Genomic DNA, 25292 nt, shown 5'->3' on the forward strand with positions numbered 1-25292 from the left:
AACGGTCCTTAGATTGGATCTCAAAGAACATCAGAACAATAACATTGTAAATTGGTGAGAGCGGAAACGATTTCTGTATCATAGACCTATTGCTATTGCTATGGTGTCCGGCGGCGAAGCAACTATGACAGCGAAGCGATTGGGAAGTTGAGAGAGCGTACCGCGAGACTGCCCCTATTCCGGGCTGCCCCAAGCGATTGCGGGAGTCGAGAGCGTACTGCGAGACTGCCCCTATTCCAGGCTGCCCCAAGCGATTGCGGAAGTCGAGAGCGAGTATATATCCCGCCAGATGGTAGCAAATCAGGTAGCAAATCCCCGGGGAACCTTATGAAGTTGACGCGTGCACATCAATCTACGCGGCCCACGGTGAACCAACGCTCTTCCATCCATCCATCCATCCGTCCATTCGCAAAGCAAGCACAGCTATATATATAGGCATCCATCCATTCATCCATCCATCCGTTATCGAAATCGAAATAGCAAATATGTCTGAAGAACACCTGGTGCGTTTTCTCCAACTCCGTGTTAATATTTTCGGCAGGGGGCATAGAGACGCGATGATGCGGGATGGCATTGCGCGATGATGAGACTAGCGTGCGAGCAACGAGTGGAACGTAAAACAAGCAGGCTTGGAGGATGGGACCCATCTACCCTAGCTCGGGGTGTCATAGGACCGTGGGAATTTCGAGCCTGGGAACGCGTTAAAGACAGATGGTCCAACAGCGAGATTGGAAGCAATCACAGCCTATAAAGTGACTCCCGGCAGCGACGTGGACTTCGGGGACGCTGTGGAAGACAGAAAACAAAGGAGGGAGTTGCGGGACTAGTGAACAGCGTCTGCTATGGGGACGAAATCTTGACTAGTGGGAACAAGGAATTCATTTTTAACGATCGCCCGTATGTCGAATTCATAGGAAGGAAATACCGGTGCCGAGGAGGAGGTTGCCCCCTCCGTGGACGTGCATTTTGAGCCCGTCATGAAGCTGGAGCAGCTCGATGAGATTAAGACTGGGGAGGAAGATGATGAGGCGCTCTTCAAGATGTGAGTTTGGACATCCCCTCGTCAGACTGATGAGTTGCAGGACGGTTGGAAGTTGGGAAATGCAAACGAAGCAGAATTGGCAGCGGCGGTATTGGAGTTATGCGAGACGAGGGCTTCACCGTCGGGTTTGCATCGGGGCATCGCCTATCCAGAATGTGACATAGGATGCTTGCCCAATACGTGAGCACGAAGGGACTGGGAGTGAATGGGACCGGGGGAGAGACCTCGCAGCAATGGGACAGAGCACATGCAAAAGTCAACTCGATAAGAGCACGATATTGATGGACAATGAATTCGCAAAATCTAGGCGCTCGAAACTCTTCCGATTCGACAAGGGCCTGAACGAGTGGAAGGAGCGTGGAACCGGTGACGTGAAGTTGCTGAAGCACAAGGAGAGCCAGAAGATCCGCATCCTGATGCGTCGTGAGAAGACCCACAAGATCTGTGCCAACCACTACAGTGAGTTTTAACAGTCTGATCATCTCGCTTTGAATTCATCAGAACTGATCTGTCTCTTTTAGTAACATCCGAGATGGAGCTGAAGCCCAACGTCGGCTCCGACAGGTCCTGGGTGTGGAGCACCCTGGCGGATGTTTCGGAGGGAGACGCCACTCACGAGCTCCTTGCCATCCGTTTTGCGAACTCTGAGAGTGAGTTGTGGGAATGATTCTTGAAAGATTGAGGGACTGTCCCTTAACCAATCGAATTTTCCGAAAAGATGCGAACAAGTTCAAGGAGGCTTTCGAGGATGCGCAGAAACACAACGCCGGCGTGGGTTCGAAGAGTGCTCCTGCCCACGAGGAGCTCAAGCATGAGGAGCCCAAGCATGAGGAGCCTGCGCCCGCTAAGCACGAGGAGCCCAAGCATGAGGAGCCTGCGCCCGCTAAGCACGAGGAGCCCGTGAAACACGAGGCACCAGTTGAGGAGCCCAAGCCCGCGCACGAGGAACCGAAGGAGCCTTCTGCACCTGCTACAGCGGAGCCAGCAGCGCACGAGCCGCACAAGGAAATCGTTGCTGAGGGTGCTCACACTGAGACACCGAAGGCGGAGGGTGCTACGGAGGAGCACACAAAGGCGGAATAGCCGATCTCTGCGTCCCACCCCTTTCAATGTTCCCGTTCTCACCCTTTCTTCAACCTCACCCCTTCCCTTCCCATTCCCTATTCCCCTCTACATCGGATGTCTATCTTTTGAGTCCTCTCTCATCTGCCTCCCCCCTCTGATTGTTACTTTTGGCTTGAACTCATACACCGTGGGTAATACTATGCGCCCGGAATATCTCTCCCCTCTTTCATTCACCCTTTTGGACACATTGACAAATTCTTCGGCCGCACTCATGTACAGTACCTAAGACTGCCTTACCCGCACATTCGTCCTGACTTGAGTACCGACTCGTCTGCTCCTGCCTCCTTACCCTGCATATTCGCGGGGCGTCGGAGATGGCGCGTTATTGTGGAGCTTACGTGACCTCCCCTGAACTTTGTACGCCAACCGCCGAAAGCCCCGTTTTGACAGCCACGCGTAACTCGTCTCCCAACCTTGTTCATCAGGTGCCTGACCAGTCGATTTCCAAACTCTTCACACGTCCGTTCACCTGCAACAACTCGACCGAAAGAAAACCATCCACTATCTCATATCAAAACTCGTACACCCCAACCATGCCCTTCCCCGAGCCCGTGAGACTAGAGGACGAGACCGAGGAGGAGAGGCGTTTACGGCAGGTGAGACGACAGAGGAGCAGTCCTGTCAGCTGTGTGACAGGGGTTTGTTTACGTGTTTTTTTTCCTTTGATTAGGAAAACCGAGAGCGGGTGACTCGTTTGGAGACTGAGGCGGTGAGGACGGCGAATGAGGAGATTACTGCAGCTGAGGCTCAGGTATGGATTGATCAACGCAACGTTGGGGTTGGGGAGGCGCCCTCTTTGCTGTGTTGCACCTATACACTGGCTAGCCTTCGCGCAAAGGGCCTGATGATTGACCCTGATTGCAAAACTCCACAGGTAGACGCCTCGCGCAAATTGGCTGCCAAGGAAGCCGACCGTCAGATGGAAGCCGAGCGACAGAGACGGATTGTGGAGGCTGAGAAGGGTAGTATCCAGGAAGAGCTGTTGAAGAAGCAGAATATTGAGAAGGCTATTGCGGTGAGTAACGAAAAGATGGGGTATTTGTGGGAAAGTGTCCGTGTGAGGAGATGGGAGTGAGGACGAAATCTTCTGGGGAACGAATGGAGAGTTAGCTGATGCTCCAGTCGCTGATCCAATGAATCTCCCCTTATTTGGCGCACGCGTGCACAGTTGGAAGAGCAAGAACAACGCCGCCGAGTCTTGGAAACCAACCAGTCCGAGGAAATCGGCCTGGCGATACGCCGAACGTGCGGAAAGGCCGTTGATGAGTGGGCAGATCAAGAGAAGTGCGTACAAATCGCTTCAAGTACCACAATCCCGCTGTGAACACCACCTAACCACCCTATAATCTCCCTCGTACAGAGCACGCCGTAGCATTGAAGATCTCTCATCCCTCCCCGCCGCCACACGGACCCAAAAAGAGCAAATAGGGCAGGAAGTCGTGCGGGAGGTGCAGCGACGCCGGTCTTCGGCTTCTGAGCGTGCTAATCCACAGCAGCAGCAGCAGCAGCAGCAAGGATCTGCGTATACGTATGGAGCTGGAGCGGGCAATGAGAGCCAGATCCCGCGATCGGCTGGGGCTGCTTCGGCGGAGCAGCAGCAGCAGCAGCAGGCGAGGAATGCGCAGGCTGAGGTTAAGGTTGGAGGGAAGTGAGGAGGATGAAATGGATTTGTGGACATGCCTTTCCGTCATGAGCATTGCACAGTTGCAGAGAGTATTTGGGGGTGAATGTGGAGTGCATCGTTTGCGTGCCATATGTTTTTGGATATAAGGTTGAATCTGAAGTTTAAGAGCCCATCGGGAATTGGTGGGTTGGGACTGCGGGGGAGCGAGCGGGATGTTCGAGGTGGTTGTGTTGTCATCAGTTTGGCGTGAGTCACTTTGAGCGGTGACGTGTGGCGACTGGAGTTGGCCGCCGCCCACTTGCAGGTTGCAACAACTGGAGCTGCCAAGTCTCACCGGCCCATCCCGACTGAACCCCAACGTCTCTTGTCCGCACCATCTGCGTCTGTGCATAGCCGATAGACGTTCGCCGTATTCTACGACAGCCAGCTGAGTCGGTCGGCAAGCCAGCCGTTTTTCTCCCGATCCACACCTTCAAGCCTCGTTCTTCGACTCCCCGCGTACACCTGGCACAAGTCATTCCAGCGTCACCCAGCAATGGAAGAAGTCTATATGAGCGAAGAGTACAGCGAGGTCCCCTGGGACACCCCCTCAAATCCCCTAGAAACCCATGTACAACACAGTATCATCACGCACTCTGAAAAGGCTCGGTACTCATCCTCATCCCCTTTACAGGCAACGAGCGCTCTGACACCCGACGACGACCCACAAATTGGGCCATCATCTTCGACCTCCCCCACCCGCCAAACACTCACCACTTTCGGACTCACGGCGAATAACGCCTTGAAGGTTACTGTCACCGATGCACAAAAGCATGGAGAGGGATCGAGCGCGTTTGTCACCTATGCTATCGACACAAAGGTTGGGCCAGAGATCGTTTTGCTGCTATGTCTGTCGTACTTTTACTGAACTATCGGTTTCGGTACCTGCAGTCTACACTACCAAGCTTCGCTCGGTCAAATCTTTCAACACGAAGACGGTTCCAGGACTTTGCATGGCTGCATGGAACTCTGAGCGAGGAATACCCAGCATGCATAATACCACCATTACCGGGAAAGCACCGCATGGGTACGGATAGCGGAGAATTGTCCGAGTAGTAGATGACGTTTACGGATGAGCGAAGGACTGACGCCGATTGACGGTAGAATACATAACGGGCGACCGCTTCAGCACTGAGTTCATAGAGAAGCGAAGATACTCCCTCCAGACCTACATCAACCGGGTGACTCGGCATCCAACACTGCAGAACAGTGCCGCCATCAAGAAGTTCTTGCAACCCGGGGACCTGGTATGCACATACAGTAGCATGAGGAGCGATCACCGACGAAAAGCGAAGGCGAAAGCGTTAACATTTCGACTACTTGCAGCAGGGAGCCGATGCAGTAGCAAAGAGGCGGGACAGCCACGTTTTCGAATCCATCAGCGATGCGATCCTCAACGTCGTGTCGAAAGTCCGGGAACCGGACCCGAAGTTTTTGGAGTACAAGGAGAGCGTGGAGAAGTTTGAGGAGAACCTGAAGACTGTGGAGCGCCTCAATATCAAACTGCTGAAGGAGCAATCAGGTTAGATCACTGGATGCAGTTTGACGAGGACACTTCGCTGTCTATTTGAGATCCTGACCATATCATGTGATGTTGCGAACTAGACTTGGAGACGGATACGGCGGATTTACATCGCAGCATCACGACAATGGCATCTATGGAGACGCAAATATCGGAGCCATTGTCCGAGTTTGGGTCCACGTTACGGGAGATTGCCAAGTTATTGCACGAGAAGGTATGGCTTACCTTTGTGAAAGAGAATTTTCAGTAGCTGCAAGATATGGAAGCTCACCGAAGCCATTTCGGTACCTCTACGCAGACCTTACGAGAGGATACAGATCTCGTCGGCGAAATCCGCGAATACATCGCATACAGCCATTCCGTCAAAGTAAGAACAATCATGTCTTTCCATTCCCTCCTCTCCTGTCGCATTTCATCATTGACACTCCCCAACTCTTCATTTTCCCCAGGAAGTCCTTAAAATCCGCGACCAAAAGCAGATCGACCACGAAGAGCTCGAGCGATACCTCGGCAACCACATCATCGACCGCGAGCGCACGGCACAGGGAAAAGGCGACGGAGGCATTCTGGGACTGATCAAGGACAAGTACAACGATTTCAGGAACGTCAATCATGAGCAGGCGAGGAAAGCCAAGCTGGAGAGATTGGAGGTCAAGATCAAGGAGGTAAGGGTTGAAATAGGGATCGCGAGCCTGTAATGGAAGTGGGAAAGATCTGATTTTTCATGGTCGGGGTTATAGCTGAAAGAAGCGGTCGAACAAAGCACCACGATATCGTCCGCTTTCTCGAACGAGGTCATCAAAGAAATGGATCTGTTCAATGCGGTTAAGATCGACGATTTCAAGGATATTCTGAGGGATTACACCGAGAGCCAGATGGAGTACTACGAGAAGGTAACGAATGGATGTGTTTGAGGCGGGGGGCCTGGGACACGTACCTGATTTCGTTTTGGTAGGGAGGAAAACTGTGGGACGCCATCATCCCGATGATAGAAAACATTCAACTTGATAGTGTGGACGGCGTGCGGAAAGGGGAGCATGCGAGCTGAAGGGCTGGATAGAAATCCTCATGTGTTGTGTCGTTGGCGGGCAAAGCTCTGTAGGGAGACGGCTATTCAACTGGATAGGCTATACACCCGTTCACTGTACATTACTCCCTCATCTCCTTGTTTCGGAGACTCTTCTGTAACATTGTAAATGAACGAGAGCTTTCCTCCTTTGGCGAAAAGGGACGGAAGTCGCGCGGATCGGAGACTTGACTCATCGGACATGTTGCGCTCGCGTATTTTCCGCCCTCCGTAAAACTCCCTCCCACTCCCCATCACTGATCGCCCCCGAATACAAAGACAACCACCCTCCCCGAATCCCACAGCTCATATCCCATCCGCTCCAGGTATCTCCTCCACTCACCACATGTCCCTCCTCCAAGAAACCTCCCGGATACGCGCGCACGCACGAACTCTCGCCGAATTCATACGCCGCGGTGAGGGCAAGCTAGCTATTCTGACGGGGGCGGGGATATCGACCGATAGCGGCGTGCCGGATTATAGAGGGCCGACGGGCATTTATGTGCGGAATAAGGTGTGTTTTGCAGGAGGTGGGAAGGGGAGGTGGGGCGGGGACATTTTGAGGGTGGGGAGGGGAATGAGATGGGATGGGTTGGGGATGGCGAGGCTGGCAGCTGAGGTGTCTGGGGTGTCTGGGGCGAGGAAGGCCGAGATGCATGGTTGGTTCGCTCTGGCTCTGGGTGGGAGCGAGTTCCGCGCCGCAGGCGCAACTCTAGATCCAGCGAGCGAGGCGAGCAGTCATTGCGAGCGACAGCATGCGGTCGTGGATTCCAGACGATTGAAGCGATAGGACAGGACTCCTACGCGTCCGTTCGGGACATCTCTAGCAGGTTTCGCTTCGGACGGGACTTGCCAAACTCACTAAAATCTTATCACAGGACTACCGCCCCATCCGCTTCCAGGAGTTCATCTCCTCGCACCCCACCCGGCAACGCTACTGGAGCAGATCATACCTGGGCTACCCGCGCATCGTGAAAGCGCGGCCAAATACCGCACATTACGCCGTCGAGGCGTTGCGGAAGAAGGGGTGGGTGAGCGGGCTGATCACGCAGAATGTGGATGGGCTGCATTTGGGGGAGAAGATCGAGCTGCATGGGACGCTGGTATGGTACTTTTTGCGCGTGTGGACGTGTTTGCAATCGTTTCGTTGAAGATGTGAATTAACGAACCCCCGTCCACTTTGCTAGCACGAAGTCCACTGCCTATCCTGCCAGCACACAGTCCGGCGGTCCGAGTTCCAACAAACCGTCGCAGACATGAACCCAGAACTGGTAGAATGGGCGCGGCGGAATCCCAACGCGGAGAGCGGCGACGTGGCCAGCTCGACTGAAGTGAGACCGGATGGAGACGTCGAGACCTCGTGGGACTACTCGCGGTTCCATTATCCGGACTGCGAGGGGTGTGGGAAGGGGATGTACAAGCCCAGGTACGTTCGACCCCCTCCTGACCATCCCCCGTATCGTGAAACCTGAACTAACACCACATCCCATCACACAGCGTAGTCTTCTTTGGCGAAAACATCCGCCAGCAAATAAGAGACCAATCCTTCGACCTCATCGACGCATCCCGCGCCCTGCTCTGCATCGGCACATCGCTACAGGTCTACTCGGCATTTCGCCTCGCCCAGCGCGCTAAACTCGCCGGCCAGCCCTGCGCGACGCTATCGCTGGGAACATCGAGGGCGGATGAGCTGATGGATGCGAAGATACAGGATGGGTGTGGGGAGGTGCTGGAGGCTGTTTGTGGGGAGTTGGGAGCGAGTTAGAGATGGTGGTGGTGAGGAATGCGCACGGGCACACGGCGACGGTTTTTGGCAACCCTCAACACCGGGAGAGGCTTTTTTGGCATGTATCCCCGTCACCACAACGCCCCCCCATCATCTGACATAGAGTAGCTTGGTTATAGACCCTCACAGATTACAAAACTGGATCTTATCTTGTAGTTTACAATCCCGATTCAGCATTAGAACAACCCAAAATATTTTTATGTGACTATGACTATCTGCCTAGCGTAGAGGGGGAGGGGGAGGGGATACTAACGTAGTTTTCCCAAAAATTACAAGAACCAAAGTCATTTGATGAGCAAAGGTCGATGACAATGTACGCTGGGGAACAAAGAAAAAAAAATGTTCAGAATGAAAAACAACAAAAGCAAAATGAGAAAAACGGGGGGGAGGGGGGGCAAATATCAACAATGAAAAATGAATAACAGGCCCAAAGGGGGGAGTGGGGGACGAGGTCTGTGTGCTCCGGCCGCGACCAGTTCGTCGATGGGGTGTGAGTGGGAGGGTGTAATACGCCGCGTTTTAATTCCTCAAAGAGTCCTTCGAACTCTTCAACCTTAAGAGCTTGCCAAACTTCTTCCCCAGACTTCCTCCCTCCCTCGGCGGGTCCGGTCGAAACGGCGAGCTCGAGTCATCCCACGTATCCGAGCTCCCGCCCCTCGTCGGGCGTGCGCTCTCGTTGCTTCTGCGGCCTTTGAAGGTGTGGCGGAAGTCGAGGCAGTTGGGTTCGGTGGAGTCGCGCGGGGGTGGGTAGGAAGGGGAGCTGGGGTGGTGCAGGTCTTCGTCTTCTGCTAGGGGGGTGAGATGTTGGGGTGGGCGGCGCGGTTGGTGGCGTTGGTCGCGGAAGGCGGAGCCGTGAATGCGGAGGGTGGGTGGGTGTCGCATATTTGCGGGGCCGAGGTCGCTGTCTTCGGGGCTGTTGAGTTCGGTGTCGGAGTTGTCTGAGGGGGCGTATTCTGGTGTGATGAAGGCGGCGTTGTCCATGCGGTAGAGCCCCGTGGGGTCGGTTGGGGAGGTCTGTTGCTGGGTGTGGCGGTAAGTGGGGCGGTGCACGGAGGACAGGGCGGGGCGAGAGCGGCCGGTGGAGGAGGAGGAGCTGCCGCCTTTGTCGTGGTCGTCGTCGTCGTTGGAGGAGGAGTAGCGGTTGTAGTTTCGCTCTGGGCGTGGGTCTGTGTACTCGTATTCGCCTTCATCGTCGTCCAATGGCTCATCGCTTTCTCCCTCTTCTTCCTCCTCCTCTTCTTCCTCTTCTGAGTTTCCATCGAGCGCAGCGTTCAACGCGCGCCAGATCTCTTTCGTCGTGGCTTCTCTGCTTTCTGTATTATCCAGCCGTCCGCAAGCCTCCTCTAACGCGAGTCGCAACCTATCTTTCACGTCCTCGCGCCGTATGGTGCTTTCGTCAAAGCTCACTTTCTTAGTGAGACTCCCTGAATGCCCTGTCGAATGCTGGTTACCACGTCCGTGATGGTTGCCACTGCGACGGTTTTGCTGCTGTGGTTGCTTCTTGCGTGATCTACTTGGGTGTGATGGTGCGGGCATACTCGCCCCGCCCGCACCGCCACTGCTGCTATTGTTGCTATGCTGTTCCATATGTTTCAGCAATTCCAGCGACCCACGCACGATAGTGTCCGTCCGCTGCGACGCCCGATGTAACGGCACTTCGCCAATAGCCCCGCCCAGCGCGCCAGTGACCGAGTGCACGATGCGTTGCACTTTTCTTTCTGCGGCTGCCAGAGCCGCCTCTAGAGCCAACCGTTTGGCTTCCCATTCTGCTTCCCGCTCTGCCATGACGTAGAAAAACGCCTCCGAGGCCAACATCCGCACCGCTTCGTCCCGCATCGATAACTTGGATGAGGACGTGTTGGACGAGTCGGGAGAGTCTCCTTTCCCTTTTGCTCGTCTCCGCTTCTCCTGGCCTCGTGCGGCCAGCGTCACCGGTAATCTCCCCGCCCGCCGCCTAATCAACAGTCGAAAAGCGTCCCAGTCCCGCACATCTGCCAAAAACGCCGATAACGCCATAGTGTTGCCGGCCAGCCTGGTTGCCATATGCCCCGTCACATCCTGCTCTGGGTCTTTCGCCGCCGCTTCTGTAAACTCTTCGCCAAAGACACACCAGACGAATTCAGCGAAGCTGAGCTCTTCGGGTGATACGTCGTCCCAGAACGCTTTGAGGGTCGTCAGCGCTTCCCTCGTTTTGTCTGCCGACTCGGCGATATCTGCTGCGTCGTCGCCTACAGCCCACTCTACTCGTCGGTCCCCTTCGTACCCTGGCAGAGCCCCTCGTTTCGGCAGGGAGATGGTTATCTGCAGATAGTAGAACTTTTTCCGTCGTTTGGCAGGTTTCGGGGATGCTGTTGCTGTGGCTGATCGAAGAGCGGCAATGTTGCTGTTGACAGCTGACAATGGTGTTGACTGCGAGGACGACTCCTCTCCCGTCGTGCGAGGTGCCTCTTCCCTCGTTGGCTGCTGCTGTGAATGAGCGGGCGCATTATCTGGTTCTGCTGCCGACGCTGCCAGTGGTGAGCGGGGTGCATTCTCGCCGACGCCATTTGCGACTGCGCCGTCACGCAATGAAGGGAGATAACCTTCAACGTCTAAGCCCGAGTCCTCCTTTCCTGGGCCGGTCGCTGATGCCAAGGATATTTTGGAGTCTCGTTCGGTTTCTGCCATGGTTGAGGTTCCTATAAATATTGAGGTGTGACGATAGGCTATTTCGGCAGTTCCTGGCCGGGCGTACAGCGTTATGCGGGTGTTGGGCAGGGCTCGCCTGGAGACACGGGAGAGACTCCGAGAGGCGCGGACGGCGGGAGCGCTGCAACTCTCTCGTCGCTGGCTGTCGGGCTGACCTTCGACAGGCTCACAGCAGATACAGTACTAGTAGGAGAGTCAACGGGTAGGTGTACTGACTGGGACGCCCGTCACGACACTCCTGTTTACGTATGGTGTGTGTAGGTTACGAAAATGAAAAAAAGCGGGAAGCGCTCGGCGGTCGGTGGGCGCGGAAAGAGACGGCTGTCGAAGAAGCTTCTTGTCCTTGTCCCGACTCCCATGTCCATCCACACCATCATCATCCATGGGAGGGAAAAGGGACAACATTCAATATATTCCCTCGCACTTACCACCTGCCACAAGTCACAATAACAACATTACACTTGGTGAGAAGATCATCGCATCAATTATTACGGTCCTCTTCATCCCCATCATCATCGTACTATTGCGTCGCATTTGTCTCGCCCTCCCTTCAACCGGAAGCCAGACACATCTGTGTTCCCCCCCCCCCGAGTCCCAAAGTAGCCGATCCACCGCAGGGATTGACGACGAGTGCAGCACAGGAGGACGCCGCGGAACCGGTATCATCCTAGTGCGAGGCTTGGTGACACGAACGCTAAAGCGCGTGCGAAACACTTTAGATCACGTGACTTGCTTGTTTGAGGTCTGTCCGAAACCGACAAAGGGTCCAGAGATTCACGGGTGTCCGAAACTTGGGGTGGCTTTGGGTGTGGCTTGCGCGACATGACTCGTCGTGTTGAACGACAGAGACTGGGGCAAACCGAGGGGGGAGTGTGGGGGCAAGGCACGAGCGGACATGTTTTTTTTCTTCGATGCCGGATCCCCCCCCAGGGATCGCTCTCTGATTAGACGCAGTCCGCCCCAAACAACGCGTGGTCCTAAACCCAACATGATTAGGACGCCCAGCTTCTGGCTGCTTGTTTGGAGAGCGGAACAATGCTGTGCCGGTGGGACTCCTGGACTGGCTCAGCCGGCTGCTGGTGGCCGATCCGCAGAACCCCCAGAAGCATAAATACCACGGACTGCCTTCTCCCGCCCCCCTCCTCTCTAGACTCGGCTCCCATCACATCCCATCCCAGACCCCAAACCAAACCCCACCAACACACCCACATCGCCCACCATGGTTCAACAATACAAGGTCGCCGACATCACTCTCGCCGAGTTCGGTCGCAAAGAGATCGAGATCGCTGAGAACGAAATGAGCGGTCTCATGACCCTCAGGGAAAAGTACGGCAAGTCCAAGCCCCTGGCCGGTGCCCGTGTCGCTGGTTGCCTGCACATGACCATCCAGACCGCCGTCTTGATGGAGACCCTCATTGCCCTCGGCGCTGAGATCACGTGGACTTCCTGCAACATCTTCTCCACCCAAGATCACGCCGCTGCCGCCATGGCCGCTGCCGGTGAGTTCGGTTCTCGTTCGTGTTCTCTTGTTCTTCCCAGACTCTTTTTTCTCATCCCGCGCACGTTTCTTTCCTCAATTCGTAGGTATCCCCGTTTTCGCCTGGAAGGGTGAGACCGACGAGGAGTACGAGTGGTGCCTCGAACAACAGTTGAAGGCTTTCAAGAACGGCGCTGCCCCCAACATGATCTTGGACGACGGAGGTGACCTCACTGGTCTCATCCACGACAAGTACCCCGAGCTCCTCCCCGAGATCAAGGGTGTCTCGGAAGAGACCACCACCGGTGTCCACAACCTGTACCGCATGTTGAAGGAGAACAAGCTGAAGATCCCCGCCATCAACGTCAACGACTCCGTCACAAAGTCCAAGTTCGACAACTTGTACGGATGCCGTGAGTCTCTCATCGACGGTATCAAGCGTGCCACCGATGTCATGATTGCCGGAAAGATCGGTGTCGTTGCCGGTTACGGTGATGTTGGCAAGGGTTGCGCCGCCGCCCTTAAGGGTATGGGTGCCCGTGTCATTGTCACGGAGATCGACCCCATCAACGCTCTCCAGGCCGCTATGGAGGGTTACGAGGTGACCACCATGGAGGACGCTGTTGAGGAGGGTAACATCTTTGTCACCACCACCGGATGCCGTGACATTATCACCGGCGAGCACTTCCCCCGCATGAAGGACGACGCAATCGTTTGCAAGTGAGTATATGGATTTCCGCGTTTTGAACGATTCCCCATTTAAATACAGAAATCTAATCAAATATCCCTCTTTTCAGCATCGGTCACTTCGACATTGAGATTGACGTTGCATGGTTGAAGGCCAACGCCGTCAAGAAGGTCAACATCAAGCCCCAGGTCGACCGTTTCGAGCTCGCCTCTGGCCGTCACGTCATCCTCCTCGCCGAGGGACGTCTTGTCAACCTTGGATGCGCCACCGGACACCCTTCGTTCGTCATGTCCAACTCCTTCACCAACCAGGTCCTTGCCCAGATCGCTCTCTGGACCGACAACGCTTCCTACCCCATCGGTGTCCACCTTCTCCCCAAGAAGCTCGACGAGGAGGTCGCCGCCGCCCACCTTGACAAGCTTGGCGTGAAGCTCACCAAGATGAGCCCCAAGCAGGCCAGTTACCTTGGCATCCCCCACTCTGGCCCTTACAAGCCCGACCACTACCGTTACTAGAGTATCCATCCCCCCTCACTTATTCCACCACAATCCCCATGACCTTATAAAAGCGTAGAATTAGGACCGGTATCCTTCTTGTACATGTATATTATGTTCCCGTGGCTACTCAGCTGCAACAATTTTATTTAGTGACTGCCGGTTTTGCAAACACTGGGCCTCTTGATGAATTTTCAGTTTCTGGCGGTTGTGGCGGTTTGAGAGATGTCCAACTTTTCTCCTAATTGGCATGGTTCCGGACATGTCTGTCACCTGCGACTTTCTTCCGCACAGTTTCAGGAATGCTGAAGGCACTTCTTGCACACCAGTGTAGAGCCCCTCGATCCCGAACCCTGCGCATCTCCCCGCAATCCACTTCATTCTCCTTCACCTCTCACCAACTCCAAGGGAAGATGTCATCCTCAACCCCACCTCGCCGCTCCACCCGCACCCGTAAACCACCCCTCACCGATGATGCCCCCACAAAAACCATGTCCCAATCCATAACAACAACAACAAATAAGTTCACAAAACAATCTCCTAATGCATCCGTAACAGAAGCAGTAGCGGAACTGAAAGCGAAAGTGGTGGTGTTAGAGCAGGGCGACGCGGCGGGGGCCGAGACGGAGGCGGTGGTGGCGGAAAAAGTGGTGGTGAAGAGGAAGCGAGCGGCTGCAAAGGTCAAGACGGAGGTGGGTGTCAAGAAAGCGAAGGTGGAGGATAGCGACGGGGCGGAGGGAGGGGATGGCGAGGCCGCACCGACTAAAGCACGTGGAGGACGGCCATCGAAAGCGGTGCTGAAGAAAGAGGATACGCAGATGTTTGCCGAAGCTGAGGCGGTTGAAGAAGATGGAGGAGGAGGAGAAGACGAAGAAGAACCCGCGGCCGCTCCGAAAACAGCAAAACGCAAACCAGCCGCGCGGAAGACCAAAAAGGCCGTCCCTGACCCCGACGCCGACTCGGCCGAAGAGGACGAGAAACCAGCAGCAAGGAAGAAAGCAGCAAAGAAAAAGGACGAGGATGCGCCGATCGATGTCCCTGAAGAGTTTGATACGGCGGCGATGTGGGAGCGGGCGCATCGGTGTGGGAAGTATGTTGGGGCGCATGTTTCGGCTGCTGGGGGCGCCTGGAATGCGGTTGTTAAGAGTGTGGGGATTGGGTAGGTACAATGTTTTATTGGTTTCGGTGGGGGTGCTCGGGGAGTGGGGGTCCAATCTACCCAGTGCTTCGTGGCACTGTCCAGTAACATCGCCTCACCACACGCATCTTACCCACTCTCGCAAATCCCCCAGCGGCACCGCCTTCGCCCTCTTCGTCAAAAACCAACGCCGCTGGACCTCACCCCCCATCGCCGCCAACCAAATCACAGCCTTCAAAGCCGCCTGCACCGCCGCCAAACTCGACCCACGAAAACATCTCCTCCCACACGGTTCCTACCTGATCAACCTCGCCTCTGTGGACGCCGACAAGGCCACGCAGGCATTTGACGCGTTTGTGGATGAGTTGAAGAGGTGTGAGGAGTTGGGGATTGGGTTGTATAATTTCCAGTGAGTGCTTCAAGATTTTCTTCTTTTGTCTTTCCACCATGGTCCATTCATTCTTACGATTTACTCTTCAACCAGCCCCGGGGCAGCCCTAAAAGAACCGCGCGACGAAGCCATCGCGCGCATCGCCTCGCGCATCAACGCCGCGCACAAACAGACGGAATCGATCGTCATCGTAATTGAGAATATGGCGGGACAGGGCACCGTGATCGGAAACACGTTTGAGGATCTGAGGGATATCATCGCATTGGTGGAGGATAAAAGGAGGGTGGGGGTTTGTTTGGATACGTGCCATGCTTTTGCTGCTGGTATGTACATCCCGCGAGGTGTATGGCTTGGCCTTGGAGTGTGGTAAACCTGACCCACGCAATGTCCCTCCCCTCGCCCATCTCCCCCAGGCTACGACATCCGCACGCCCGAAACCTACGCCGCCACCCTCTCCACCTTCTCCACCACCGTGGGCCTCCCCTACCTGCGCGCGCTCCACCTCAACGACTCCAAAGAACCGCTTGGCAGCAAAAAGGACCGGCACGAGAATCTCGGCAAGGGCAAGATCGGGTGGGAGGCGTTCCGGTGCATCATGAACGACGACAGACTGAATGGGCTGCCGATGGTGCTCGAGACGCCGAGGGAGGACGGGCCTCAGGGGGATCTGGTGTATAGGAGGGAGGTGGAGTTGTTATATAGTCTGGTTGGGAAGGGGGTGGGTGAGGTGCCGGATGGGGTGTGATTGAAATGATGCTGGGACTTCCATCAACTTGTGGACACGTTGCAAACTGGGAACGGCCGCTTGCAACCGGTAGCCTCTCGCCACAGCCTCGAGCAGCTGCTTTCGCTCCTCTTTCGCTCCTCTTTCTAGGCCGAGACCTGGGTTGGTTGTTGACGATTGAGTGTGACTGGATCGAATGGGTGAATTCTGGATTCCGAACCGCCTTTCATATGCGCCGTGGTTTATTACACGGCATTTAGCCTTCCGGACATCACGACCCTGATCACGACCGGAGCGACAATCGGACACACGCGTGAGTCATGCATGTTGGACTCGCCAGCTGCATGTAGTGTACTCATTCAGAGCTGAGCCTCGTCGGCCCCCTCCTGCCAGTAGTCTGTAGTAGTTGCCACGGAGAGGGGTCAGTGACTTTCAAGGTGACACATTACCAGCTACCCCCGCGCGTAACTGCTCTTTTGGCCACCCACTGTAAGTTTTCTCTGCGAGGGAAAGAACCAGAACTTTTCGCAGATTTAATATCGCAATGAAAGCTATTACACATATGAGAGTCGCCTGGGACTGCCACGAACCCATTCGAGATCCAGGACGAGAAAAACCTGTAGTGACAACAGAAATCACCCTGAAAGACATCCCAAAGGAACCCAAAGTACAAAATGAACTTGAACAGACAACCTACTCCAAACCCATCTGGGATGCAATACTCCTTATATCAACATATGCCCCATCTTTTTTAATCTGCCACTCATAATGCACATCCTCCACCGGGACCAGCTCGTTCCCCCCCTGGTGCTTCACCAAATAGTGCTCAAGCATCTCACGATACTCCTTCTTCATCTTCCTTCCCCGAACGACACCTACGAGATGGTCCAGCGGGTTGCGATCGCTGCGATCAATCATGCGGACCTCTGTGCCGACAGGCAGGTAGCCGTCACCGAGCAATGCGCCCTCTGGGTGTTGAGTTGCGAGGGCTTTGAGGGCGGCTTCGTCGAGGGCGGTGCGGTTCATGTCCCTGAAGTCCATGCAGCAGACGTGGCATCATTCTTGGCGGTGCTGCTTACAGGCGATGAGGATAGCGCCGGTGCGGCTTGTGATTTCGATGATTTCGGGGGGAGCCATTGCGGCTTTGTGTATGGGGTCGAGTGGAAGCTTGAGCGATAAATGGGTTCTTCGGAGAGGACTGTAGATACGATGTATTGTGTGGCGTGAGGAAAAAAGGAAGAAGTTTTCCACGACGGCCGACCGACTGACAGCTTTATATACTGCTGCCAACGTGGCGCAACGTAGCGTCATGTCGCCGGGTCCTCAGCGGGTCCTCGGGGTGTACATTGTACACGAGAAGGACAATGCACAGCGATATCCCCGCCAGGAGCTGCTGGGGCGCTGCGTCCAGAAAGCTCACGCGTCCGCATATTCAAGGCGGTCCTGCTTGCAGCTGCTCTCACTTCGAAAGACTCCCACCGCACAAACCCCCCTGGCCTGTCCCGCTGTGCTCTCGCAGTAGTCTCGTCTCCGGATATCAGTGCTACCTTGCTCTACCATCCCCGACCGCTGGACGTTCGGCGAAACGCATTTTGCAGGGTTTCGATTGTCGTTCCGCTAAGGAGGGGCTTCGGTTCTCTTCCACTACTCAGGAAAGCAGCGAAGATGGCAACAGCACCACCAGATCCGACAAGGAAAGCCGAAGAAGAAGCATACGCCTTCCTCCGGCCTCACCTCCCGCCAATGTCCCCAGCCCCACACAATCAAGAACAACTCCCATTCCTAACCCTCACCTACGCCCAATCCCTCGACGGCTTCATAGCCGGTCCCCAAAAGAGGCCGCTAACCCTCTCCTCTCCAAACTCAATGACCCTCACCCACGCCCTCCGCGCCTCTCACGACGCCATCCTCGTCGGAGTCGACACCGTCATCAACGACGACCCCAGCCTTACCACCCGCCTTGTCCTCTCCGACGCGTCAGGCAACGAAGCGAGGCATCCACAACCCATCATTCTGGACAGCACCCTCCGCACACCCGTCTCTGCGAAACTCCTCAGCATCGATAGAGGCGACGCCCGTAAACCCCTCATTGTCACCACACGCGTGCATGACCCCGTCCGCCGACATGAACTGACCGAAAAGGGCGTGCAGATACTGGTTGTTGGGGATACCGAAGGCGGCCCCCGCGTGAGTATCCGCAACGCGCTAGCGGTGCTGGCGACTGGGTTCAATATCCGTAGTGTGATGGTGGAGGGTGGGGCGACCGTTATTGGGAGTCTGTTGACAAGCATGGATGTGGCCATTGATAAGCTTATCGTAACGGTCGCCCCTGTTGCTGTGGGGAATGGCGTGCATGCTATTGGGGCTCAGGAGACAATGGCAGCGGGTGGAGGATTGCTACCGAAGTTTTCGGACGTGCAGTGGAAGCAGTTTGGGCCGGATGCGGTTATGGTTGCCAAAGTCGAGAAATAGCGAGTTCCGAGGAGAGATTATACCGTCGAATTGTGGGTTAGCCTCACCCAACGCGATTTCGGCCGCCACGTACGGCATCCGCTGGCGAGCTACCCGGTCATGCTTCCCGACCTTGCAGTTCCACAAAGCTTGCACCCACATGTCCTTGCGCTCCCTGTGGAACTGGAACGCGCAAACCCCATTGGACAGCGCGGAGAGGAGTTCGACGACAGGCCGGTGCATTGCCTAGTTCAAGGCCGACTGGGATTTTCTCGCAGCATGTCTTAGTCGACAACAGCCCCGTTGGCGTGAAGGATGCAGGGACGTGTGCCGCACATGAGCCGGGGAATCGAGTTCTCTTTTATCGCACACCCCAATAATCCACTCGCCAAATGACTCGACCAAATGAAGCGCGTGGGTCAAAACTGTATTTTATGTGTATCTGGGGAATCGTTTCTCGGTCGTCCTTTCTCACCCCCCTCCTTCCCCGCGCCAACCCTTCACCAATCCCTCCCATTGCGCGCCACCCTCACACTCTTCCTAAGCACCCACGCATCCGGGGGCTGCACATTGTTCTTAATATAATAGTCCTTGACCATCGTCGCCTTTACAAACCCATGCCGCTCATAAAACCTCAACGCCTGCGTATTACTCGTCTGCACATGCAGCGCCAACTCCACCACCCCGGCATCCTTCCCCGCGGCTTCCTCCACCCTCCCCAACAACGCCGACCCAACCCTCAACCGCCGATACGGCGACAACACCCCCAACGTCATGATATACACCCGACAATGCCTGGGGTCGTGCCGCGGGTCGGTGGCGGGGTACAGCGGCTCCTTGCGGCAGGAGATGGCGCCGATGGGCAGCCGCTCGAGGAAGGCGAGGCAGCTGAGGTCGGCTGGGTGGACGTGAAGGACGTCGCGGTAGAATTTGTCGTTGTAGCGGACGGGGAAGAGGAGAGAGTTGAGTTGGCGGAGGCGGGTGATGTTGGATTCGGTTATGGGGTGGTATTGGATGTTTTGGAGGGTTGGGTGGGGGAGGGAGGGGTGGGCGCGTTGGTGCTGGCGTTTTTGTTCGTCTTGGTGGTCTTGGTGGCGCTCTTGTTCACTTTGTGGTTGTTGTTGCTGGTACGTTGGTTGCTGTGATGATAATCGCTGTCGTTCTTGATGAGGCGGAGGCGGCGACCATGGCTGTGACGGAATCTGTTGAGGCTGTTGCGTTTGTGGTAATGGTGGCGGCTTATAAACTGCTTGGGGCGTGACGGGAGGGTACTGGAAGGTTGTACCGTTGCTCGCACGAGTACCAATGCCATTCGATGCGAATGTATTCACCGTCGCGAACGGAGTCGACGGGGCGGCTATGGAGGCCGGTTCACCGTAATCAACAGCAGTCTGAACATTCCGCGCCGCATCGAGAGTGAGCGAAACCGCCACCATCTTCTCCCCACCCCCATCAATCGCCCCTGTACTTGTAATCACCCCCTCATGCCGATAGGCCCCACCCCCACGCGTCGCCGTTATCGCCTGCTGCTGCTGCTGTTGCTGATCACCCCCAGCCGACTGCTGACTCCGATTCAACCACGTCAACAGCGTCGTGCGCCCGGACCTCTGATGCGCCGCCGCGATCTCCGAGACGCTTTCCCGCACCGAGCTGCGGTGCTTGCGCGTGGCGGGCACTTTGGCGGCTGGGCTCGGACGCGTGGCACGGGGGATGCAGGATGGGGTAGGGTGGAGGACGTCCAGCGTTAATTGCCGTGTGCCGCCTGTGGTGGCGTGTGACGACGTCTTCCCGGATGAGTGTTGACCGGGTGGCGTCGGGATCGGAAGCTCCGCGTCCAGGGTTAGCATTCCCTGCTTCGTGTGTCCGGCCCCCACTGCGATTCGGACGGCCGCTACGAGACTAGAAATGGCTTTCCTGCTGACTCGCTCGATAACACCGAGTGCGGGATAGTGGAAGTTTCGCCGCGAGCCGTCGACTACACAGAAACTAACGTCACCTCCTGACACCGACGTCAAAACAGGGTAACCTGTGGCCTCAGTTTATGCAACTCCTCAAAACTGAGTGCCGATATGCAGTCCTGCCGAGCGTGATCGTCGTCGTCGTCGTTGTGTCCAGCTTGGGCCAACTGTGCTGGAGGGGCTGAAATCGGAAACTGAGCAGTGTCCCCGGATGTCAAGTTAAAAATACACTTTCGAGACCGTTGCAGTTGGGAGTCCGTAGGTTTATTGACAGAGCTTACTAGTGGTACAATGAGGGAGTGCACCACCACCACCTCACCACGCCCTGTGCAGTCTTGCAAGGTGTTGGAAGTTGAAGTTTGGCTGTACATGTAGCCTGTTCTCTCCTGTTCTCTCTGCGCGTTGGCGCGTCGCACTCGTGAAGGCGTGCATCGCTTTCGCCATCTGCGTCGCTGTTCGATGTGATGGGTATGGTCACCTTGGACAGCGCTATCATCTGTAACCATGTACATACATCCTGCATGTGCAGGGAGCGCAAGAACTTTCCGATGCATACAAAAATGGATTGCGGGGGCCGGCCTTTGTACTGTACATGATGAATGGCCATCGAAGAAGGCCAAGCACGTTTTGCAATGGATGTGACAGGTAACCCCACCTGCTGCCCTAAGAGCGCTTGGTGCGCTTTGATTCAGGGCGACTTGTGAGAGATGTGTTCCGCTTGTGGCGAAACATGAAGAAATCTGCAATTTGATGTGTGTTTCTCCCCATATGCGAAATATTCAGGGAAGACGTCCAATCCAAGCCACATCGCCAGTCTCGTAGCTCATTCCATGCAATCGTGGGTCCATGCCATCCATCCTTTGCCACCACAGAGCAAGGAAGAGAGAAGCGCCGATGGATATCTGTTCCCAGATTACATACAAGCAGACTTCCTTGGGAACTCTACTTTCCGAGTCTATGTTGAATCTATGGTTACAAAGGCTTCTCTAAGAACACATTGCAGTCCAAAGCGCCACCATTAGCCTCGCTCTCCAAATAAGGTCCAAACGGTCCCCTGTAAGAAAATCCCGCTCGCTGATACAGTCCAATAGCCTCGGTCTGCTGCGTCCCCGTCTCGCAACGTACGATCGGCACACCGTTTTCCTTCGCAGCTTCGAAAACTCGTTCAAGCAGTTTCTTCCCAAGCCCAAAACCCCTGTAGACCGGCCGGACGTACATGCGCTTGAGTTCGCCGTACTCGTTGTCGGGAAATATCTTGAGTCCCACGCATCCTGCGGCTTGCTCGTCGACTCGAATGACGAAGAACTTTACGCCGTCTTTTACGAGGGTGTGGACGTTGGCGCCATAGCGATTTTCGGCGGGGTAGAGGGAGGCGAGATGCTCTTCTAGCTCGTCGATGAGCGCTCGCGCGTCCGCTGTTGTGGGGCTTTCCTCTACGATTGTGATGTTGGTCATAGCTTGGGGGAAAAGTGAACGGGAACGCGAGGCCAGATTTTGCAGCTTTTTATTGGCATTGGCACAGGTAAGGCGCGGTTATCGCTGGCGCCAACTGCCTAAAACAACGAGAACGCACGACTTGGACGACAAATTGGAAGTGAATCATCTGATTTCAAGGACAGAGAAGATACTCTAGATGCCATGCACACTCTCACACTACTCATCCAAAGAACTCCCCGAAACGCCCTCGCCCAGCAGCCAATGAATAGCCCCATACCCTTCTCTTGGATCTCCCTCCGTGATGCACCTCGGAATGGCCCAGAGCAGTCTCGCAAAGGCCGTCTCGTCCCACGCATAGTCCTCACGCAAATGAAGCTTTTCCATGACCTCCATCAAAACCGACTGAACGCAGCGACCAACTCTGCGTATACCACCCCCCTCAACCCAGTCTTGTTCACAGCGTAACAAGAGATGGCCATCACAATCCAATTTCAAGTTAAGATTCTCGTCGTCGTCGTGTGTCCAAGTCACTTGCCCGTGGTAGCGGAATTTCAAGGATGCATCGTTTCGCTGGGAGAAAATTCACCGTCAGTGCAGTGCACTCTGGTGTGTGCATCAATCATGAAGCTGTTGGTTACCGTACCTTCAATCGGAAGTGCACGTCGCAAATGTAACCATTGATCCCGTAATCCGAATAGGCTGAGTAGGAGTGGGGCCCGTGACGTACGTCAATCGCGGTGATTTGCACCGATTGAGTACTAAAGGCCAGGGCGCCCGGTAGAGCCTTCTCCAAGGCGTCCTTACAGTCCTTGAACCGCGGTGGCGAATCATATTTCCGTTGAGGGTCAGCGTCGCTGTTGTTCAAGAGCTCAAACGCTCGAGGTAAGGTGTTCTTCATCTGAACACGGCCCTGCAATTGTGCAAGTTCGAAGAGCATCCCTTCGCGGACGGCTTCGAACCACGTTTCTTTGCGATGCTGTTCAAGGTCGTGTACGGCTGCGATTGTGGCCACTTCGTACGAGGTTCTCCCACCTCGGGTGCCTCGGGGGACGTACGGCACCGCAACACCATCAACATCCATGCTAAGCACCTCTCGAAAGACATCGAACGCCTCGAGTTTTTGAAACGGATCCTCTGTGAAGACCTTTCGAATCAAATCCCATACTTCAGTCGTCCCCAATCCAAACCGCTGTTGCATGGATTCGTCCAACGCCATCTTCCGATATCTCAGGCTGTCCGTCGGATGCTCCTTCAGCACCGACGCGATTTGCAGAATACCTTTCCCGTCGTCTTGATCAATCGATATGGACAGATAGTGGTCAACCTCTTGATATCTACGAATGTAGCCGCTTCCCTGCTCATATCTCAAAACAAGCGCTGTCGCGCCAGGTCGGGGGATCTGCAAAACGATGATGTCCTCAGCGGCAGACTCAGACTGCTCCAATTCGCGGGACCTTTTGTAAAGGCACGTCCATCCTTGAGGCAGCTCGGGGCTATATTTGGCGCCCTAAACGGAGAAAAACGTCAAACGCATAGCGTACGACGGGAACTACAAATGGATATATAAGTACTTCGAGACGGGCACGGATAGCCTCCAGTGACGGGGCTGGTGCAGACGCCTTCTCCACTGCCGTTTCTCCCGGAGAGGTGAGAATATCTTCCAATTGCTCACCCTCAGGAGAGTCGTCCGTGTCCGGGTCGCCCTCATTGAAAACCAGAACACCGTTCGCAAAGGCCGCCCACCCTGGTGCGGAAGACGTGCCAAAACTTTCCACTTCGTCCTCTTCCTCCGGTTCAGCGGACTCATAGTCGCCTTCCAACAGAAAATTGCGAAAAGTAGTGACTATTTTGAAAGGCTTGTAAGCCGCTCCTAACGATTGGAGTACTTTGGACGCTTGCAGGAGGCGCCCGCACGTCTCAAGCGGGAGCCATCCGAGTACGATGAGGAGAATTTCCTCAGGCAATGTTTCGAGCACGGGCATTTTGGCGTAACGGGTGGCGGGCTTTAAATACGGTTGACAATGTCTGGATACTGGGTGCACCCACTTCCAACCTCAAATCTCAGGGTCCACGGTACGCAATCGAAGGGAATCGGCTCGGCACATAGTAGGGCGGGGAATGGGCGGGGAAGCACATCGTGTTTGTCGCGTAGACTTCCCAGCTTCCCAACGCAAAGCTCAATACGCTCCATGTCTGTGGAGTGCACCACTGCCACCACATCATTGCCCCTTAGTTAGCCAAGATAGTTTGACTTTGCGATAAGCAAACATGGCTTCCAACGGCTCGTTGCGAAACGTCAAAGGAACAAGCGAAAATGGAACCCAGAAGTATGGTCTCTTCATTCGCGACACAAAGTCGGCCAAACCACAGGCGAAAACCGGAACGCAATTCTCTTTGGGCAAGAAGCTCTCTGTAGCCAAAGCCTTCAACGCCTCCGATTCCGACTCCGACTCGGACAAACGTACCGACCAAGGGATCACATCCTTTGGAGGGTCTTCTTCCTCTTCGGCCTCTGCAGCCGCAAAAGCAGCGCGGGATGAACAAAAACGTGTGAATTTGGAGTTGAGGGCGGTGCAGGCTAAAGGAGACAAGCGGGCTGAGGAGGCGCATAAGAAGGCTTTGCAACAGGATGCGAGTGTGTTTGATTATGACGGCGTATATGATAGCTTGAAGGAGAAGGAGATAGCTGTCAAGAAGGGAAGGGATAACCCTGATGGGGGGGCTATCAAAAAGGTGGGTTTACACCAATTCACAGTGGAAGTGGTGGGCATTAAACTGACGCATCCTCTTTTTCCACAGCCACGATACATGGAAGCTCTTATCAAGGCCTCCGCACAACGTAAGATCGACCTGGAGCGAGCCGAGCTCCGTAAGGTTCAGCGCGAACGCGAGGAGGAAGGCGAAGAGTTTGGCGACAAGGAAAAGTTTGTTACTGGCGCATATAAGCAACAGATGGCAGACCTGAAGAAGATCGAAGAGGAGGAGAAGCGGCGAGAGGCAATGGAAAAGGATGTCACAAAGGGTGGAGATTTGACAAGCTTCTATAGGGACATTCTGAATCAAAGGGATCCGACCCTGGTGGTGCCGAAAGCTAAGGAGGAGCAAGCTGTCGTGAAGATAGGGGATGGTAGTATAGCAGCCGACAGGGATACGAGTCATGATAGGAACCCAACCGAAGCGGATGATGAGGACGAAGCGGAAGCCCAACGGACGAAAGACGCAATCGCAAAAGGGTTGATCCAAGTCAACGACTCTAACGAAGTCGTCGACAAGCGCCAGCTTCTAGTCGGCGGCCTGAATGTCTCCTCCCGCTACATCAAGCGCCAGCAACAAGAAAAGGAAGAACGAGATCGCATCCAACGGGAGAGAGAAGCCCAAGAGCAACTCCGCCGCGCCGAGGAACAGAAGCGCGCACAGGAGCGCAATGCCTCCCGGGAGCAGCACGCGAGAGCACGCGAGATGGTCCTGCGCCAGCAGAGGGAAAAGGAGGACGAAAGCAAAAAGAGGAAGGAGATGGAGCGGGAGGAGTTGGAGAAGAAATTGGCGAGGAAGACTACTGAAGATACGGTCTCGGATGCTAGGGCGAGATACCTGGCGCGAAAGAAGGCGCAGCCCGTTCGCGAGGAATCAGATTCGGATTAG

General features: G+C 55.2%; 13 protein-coding genes across 13 annotated transcripts; 8 read left to right on the forward strand and 5 right to left on the reverse strand.

The window, feature by feature from the left end:
- The first annotated feature begins 327 nt into the window (after positions 1-327).
- Positions 328-2407, forward strand: EV422DRAFT_527930 (RanBP1 domain-containing protein). Its single transcript, XM_053070236.1, has 5 exons — positions 328-503; positions 915-1042; positions 1350-1501; positions 1564-1692; positions 1761-2407. The coding sequence occupies exons 1-5, from the start codon at positions 486-488 to the stop codon at positions 2123-2125; spliced, it is 792 nt and encodes a 263-aa protein (XP_052925930.1). The 5' UTR covers positions 328-485; the 3' UTR covers positions 2126-2407.
- A 37-nt stretch (positions 2408-2444) lies between these two features.
- Positions 2445-3974, forward strand: EV422DRAFT_527931 (uncharacterized protein). Its single transcript, XM_053070237.1, has 5 exons — positions 2445-2763; positions 2838-2918; positions 3042-3182; positions 3336-3451; positions 3528-3974. The coding sequence occupies exons 1-5, from the start codon at positions 2482-2484 to the stop codon at positions 3817-3819; spliced, it is 912 nt and encodes a 303-aa protein (XP_052925931.1). The 5' UTR covers positions 2445-2481; the 3' UTR covers positions 3820-3974.
- Positions 3975-4113: 139 nt separating this feature from the next.
- Positions 4114-6604, forward strand: EV422DRAFT_527934 (uncharacterized protein). The gene is made up of 10 exons (XM_053070238.1): positions 4114-4401; positions 4465-4650; positions 4722-4857; positions 4935-5077; positions 5157-5352; positions 5436-5566; positions 5651-5719; positions 5802-6017; positions 6093-6245; positions 6308-6604. The coding sequence occupies exons 1-10, from the start codon at positions 4327-4329 to the stop codon at positions 6398-6400; spliced, it is 1398 nt and encodes a 465-aa protein (XP_052925932.1). The 5' UTR covers positions 4114-4326; the 3' UTR covers positions 6401-6604.
- A 16-nt stretch (positions 6605-6620) lies between these two features.
- EV422DRAFT_39797 (DHS-like NAD/FAD-binding domain-containing protein) lies at positions 6621-8453 on the forward strand. Its single transcript, XM_053066919.1, has 4 exons — positions 6621-6932; positions 7297-7521; positions 7606-7844; positions 7916-8453. Exons 1-4 carry the CDS (start codon positions 6765-6767, stop codon positions 8181-8183), a joined length of 900 nt encoding a protein of 299 aa, XP_052925933.1. The 5' UTR covers positions 6621-6764; the 3' UTR covers positions 8184-8453.
- EV422DRAFT_39873 (uncharacterized protein) lies at positions 8389-10979 on the reverse strand. The gene has a single exon (XM_053066926.1). It carries the CDS (start codon positions 10869-10871, stop codon positions 8724-8726), a length of 2148 nt encoding a protein of 715 aa, XP_052925934.1. The 5' UTR covers positions 10872-10979; the 3' UTR covers positions 8389-8723.
- A 1132-nt stretch (positions 10980-12111) lies between these two features.
- EV422DRAFT_550574 (Adenosylhomocysteinase) lies at positions 12112-13572 on the forward strand (the record flags this gene model as incomplete). The annotated part of the gene is made up of 3 exons (XM_053071783.1): positions 12112-12391; positions 12477-13089; positions 13167-13572. 3 exons carry the CDS (start codon positions 12112-12114, stop codon positions 13570-13572), a joined length of 1299 nt encoding a protein of 432 aa, XP_052925935.1.
- Positions 13573-14369: 797 nt separating this feature from the next.
- On the forward strand, positions 14370-15825 carry EV422DRAFT_495700 (xylose isomerase-like protein; the record flags this gene model as incomplete). Its single annotated transcript, XM_053067823.1, has 4 exons — positions 14370-14710; positions 14844-15098; positions 15174-15403; positions 15494-15825. The coding sequence occupies 4 exons, from the start codon at positions 14370-14372 to the stop codon at positions 15823-15825; spliced, it is 1158 nt and encodes a 385-aa protein (XP_052925936.1).
- Positions 15826-16497: 672 nt separating this feature from the next.
- Positions 16498-16860, reverse strand: EV422DRAFT_495839 (uncharacterized protein; the record flags this gene model as incomplete). The annotated part of the gene is made up of 1 exon (XM_053067831.1): positions 16498-16860. A coding segment is annotated over one exon (363 nt), but the record flags the coding sequence as incomplete, so codon positions are not given.
- Positions 16861-17226: 366 nt separating this feature from the next.
- EV422DRAFT_39951 (dihydrofolate reductase-like domain-containing protein) lies at positions 17227-18516 on the forward strand. Its single transcript, XM_053066933.1, has one exon. It carries the CDS (start codon positions 17470-17472, stop codon positions 18274-18276), a length of 807 nt encoding a protein of 268 aa, XP_052925938.1. The 5' UTR covers positions 17227-17469; the 3' UTR covers positions 18277-18516.
- Positions 18517-18785: 269 nt separating this feature from the next.
- Positions 18786-19271, reverse strand: EV422DRAFT_483173 (putative acetyltransferase family; the record flags this gene model as incomplete). Its single annotated transcript, XM_053067335.1, has 1 exon — positions 18786-19271. A coding segment is annotated over one exon (486 nt), but the record flags the coding sequence as incomplete, so codon positions are not given.
- A 1555-nt stretch (positions 19272-20826) lies between these two features.
- EV422DRAFT_527944 (N-acetyltransferase GCN5) lies at positions 20827-21773 on the reverse strand. The gene has a single exon (XM_053070239.1). It carries the CDS (start codon positions 21666-21668, stop codon positions 21186-21188), a length of 483 nt encoding a protein of 160 aa, XP_052925940.1. The 5' UTR covers positions 21669-21773; the 3' UTR covers positions 20827-21185.
- Positions 21774-21801: 28 nt separating this feature from the next.
- EV422DRAFT_527946 (uncharacterized protein) lies at positions 21802-23783 on the reverse strand (the record flags this gene model as incomplete). Its single annotated transcript, XM_053070240.1, has 3 exons — positions 23222-23783; positions 22294-23157; positions 21802-22220 (listed from the first exon to the last, which is right to left on the reverse strand). Coding segments are annotated over exons 1-3 (1625 nt in total), but the record flags the coding sequence as incomplete, so codon positions are not given.
- Positions 23784-23918: 135 nt separating this feature from the next.
- On the forward strand, positions 23919-25292 carry EV422DRAFT_495944 (coiled-coil domain-containing protein 55-domain containing protein; the record flags this gene model as incomplete). The annotated part of the gene is made up of 2 exons (XM_053067840.1): positions 23919-24383; positions 24450-25292. The coding sequence occupies 2 exons, from the start codon at positions 23919-23921 to the stop codon at positions 25290-25292; spliced, it is 1308 nt and encodes a 435-aa protein (XP_052925942.1).

Source organism: Fimicolochytrium jonesii (genome assembly GCF_025526975.1).
Source record: "Fimicolochytrium jonesii strain JEL569 chromosome Unknown EV422scaffold_10, whole genome shotgun sequence".
Classification (NCBI taxonomy): domain Eukaryota; kingdom Fungi; phylum Chytridiomycota; class Chytridiomycetes; order Spizellomycetales; family Powellomycetaceae; genus Fimicolochytrium; species Fimicolochytrium jonesii.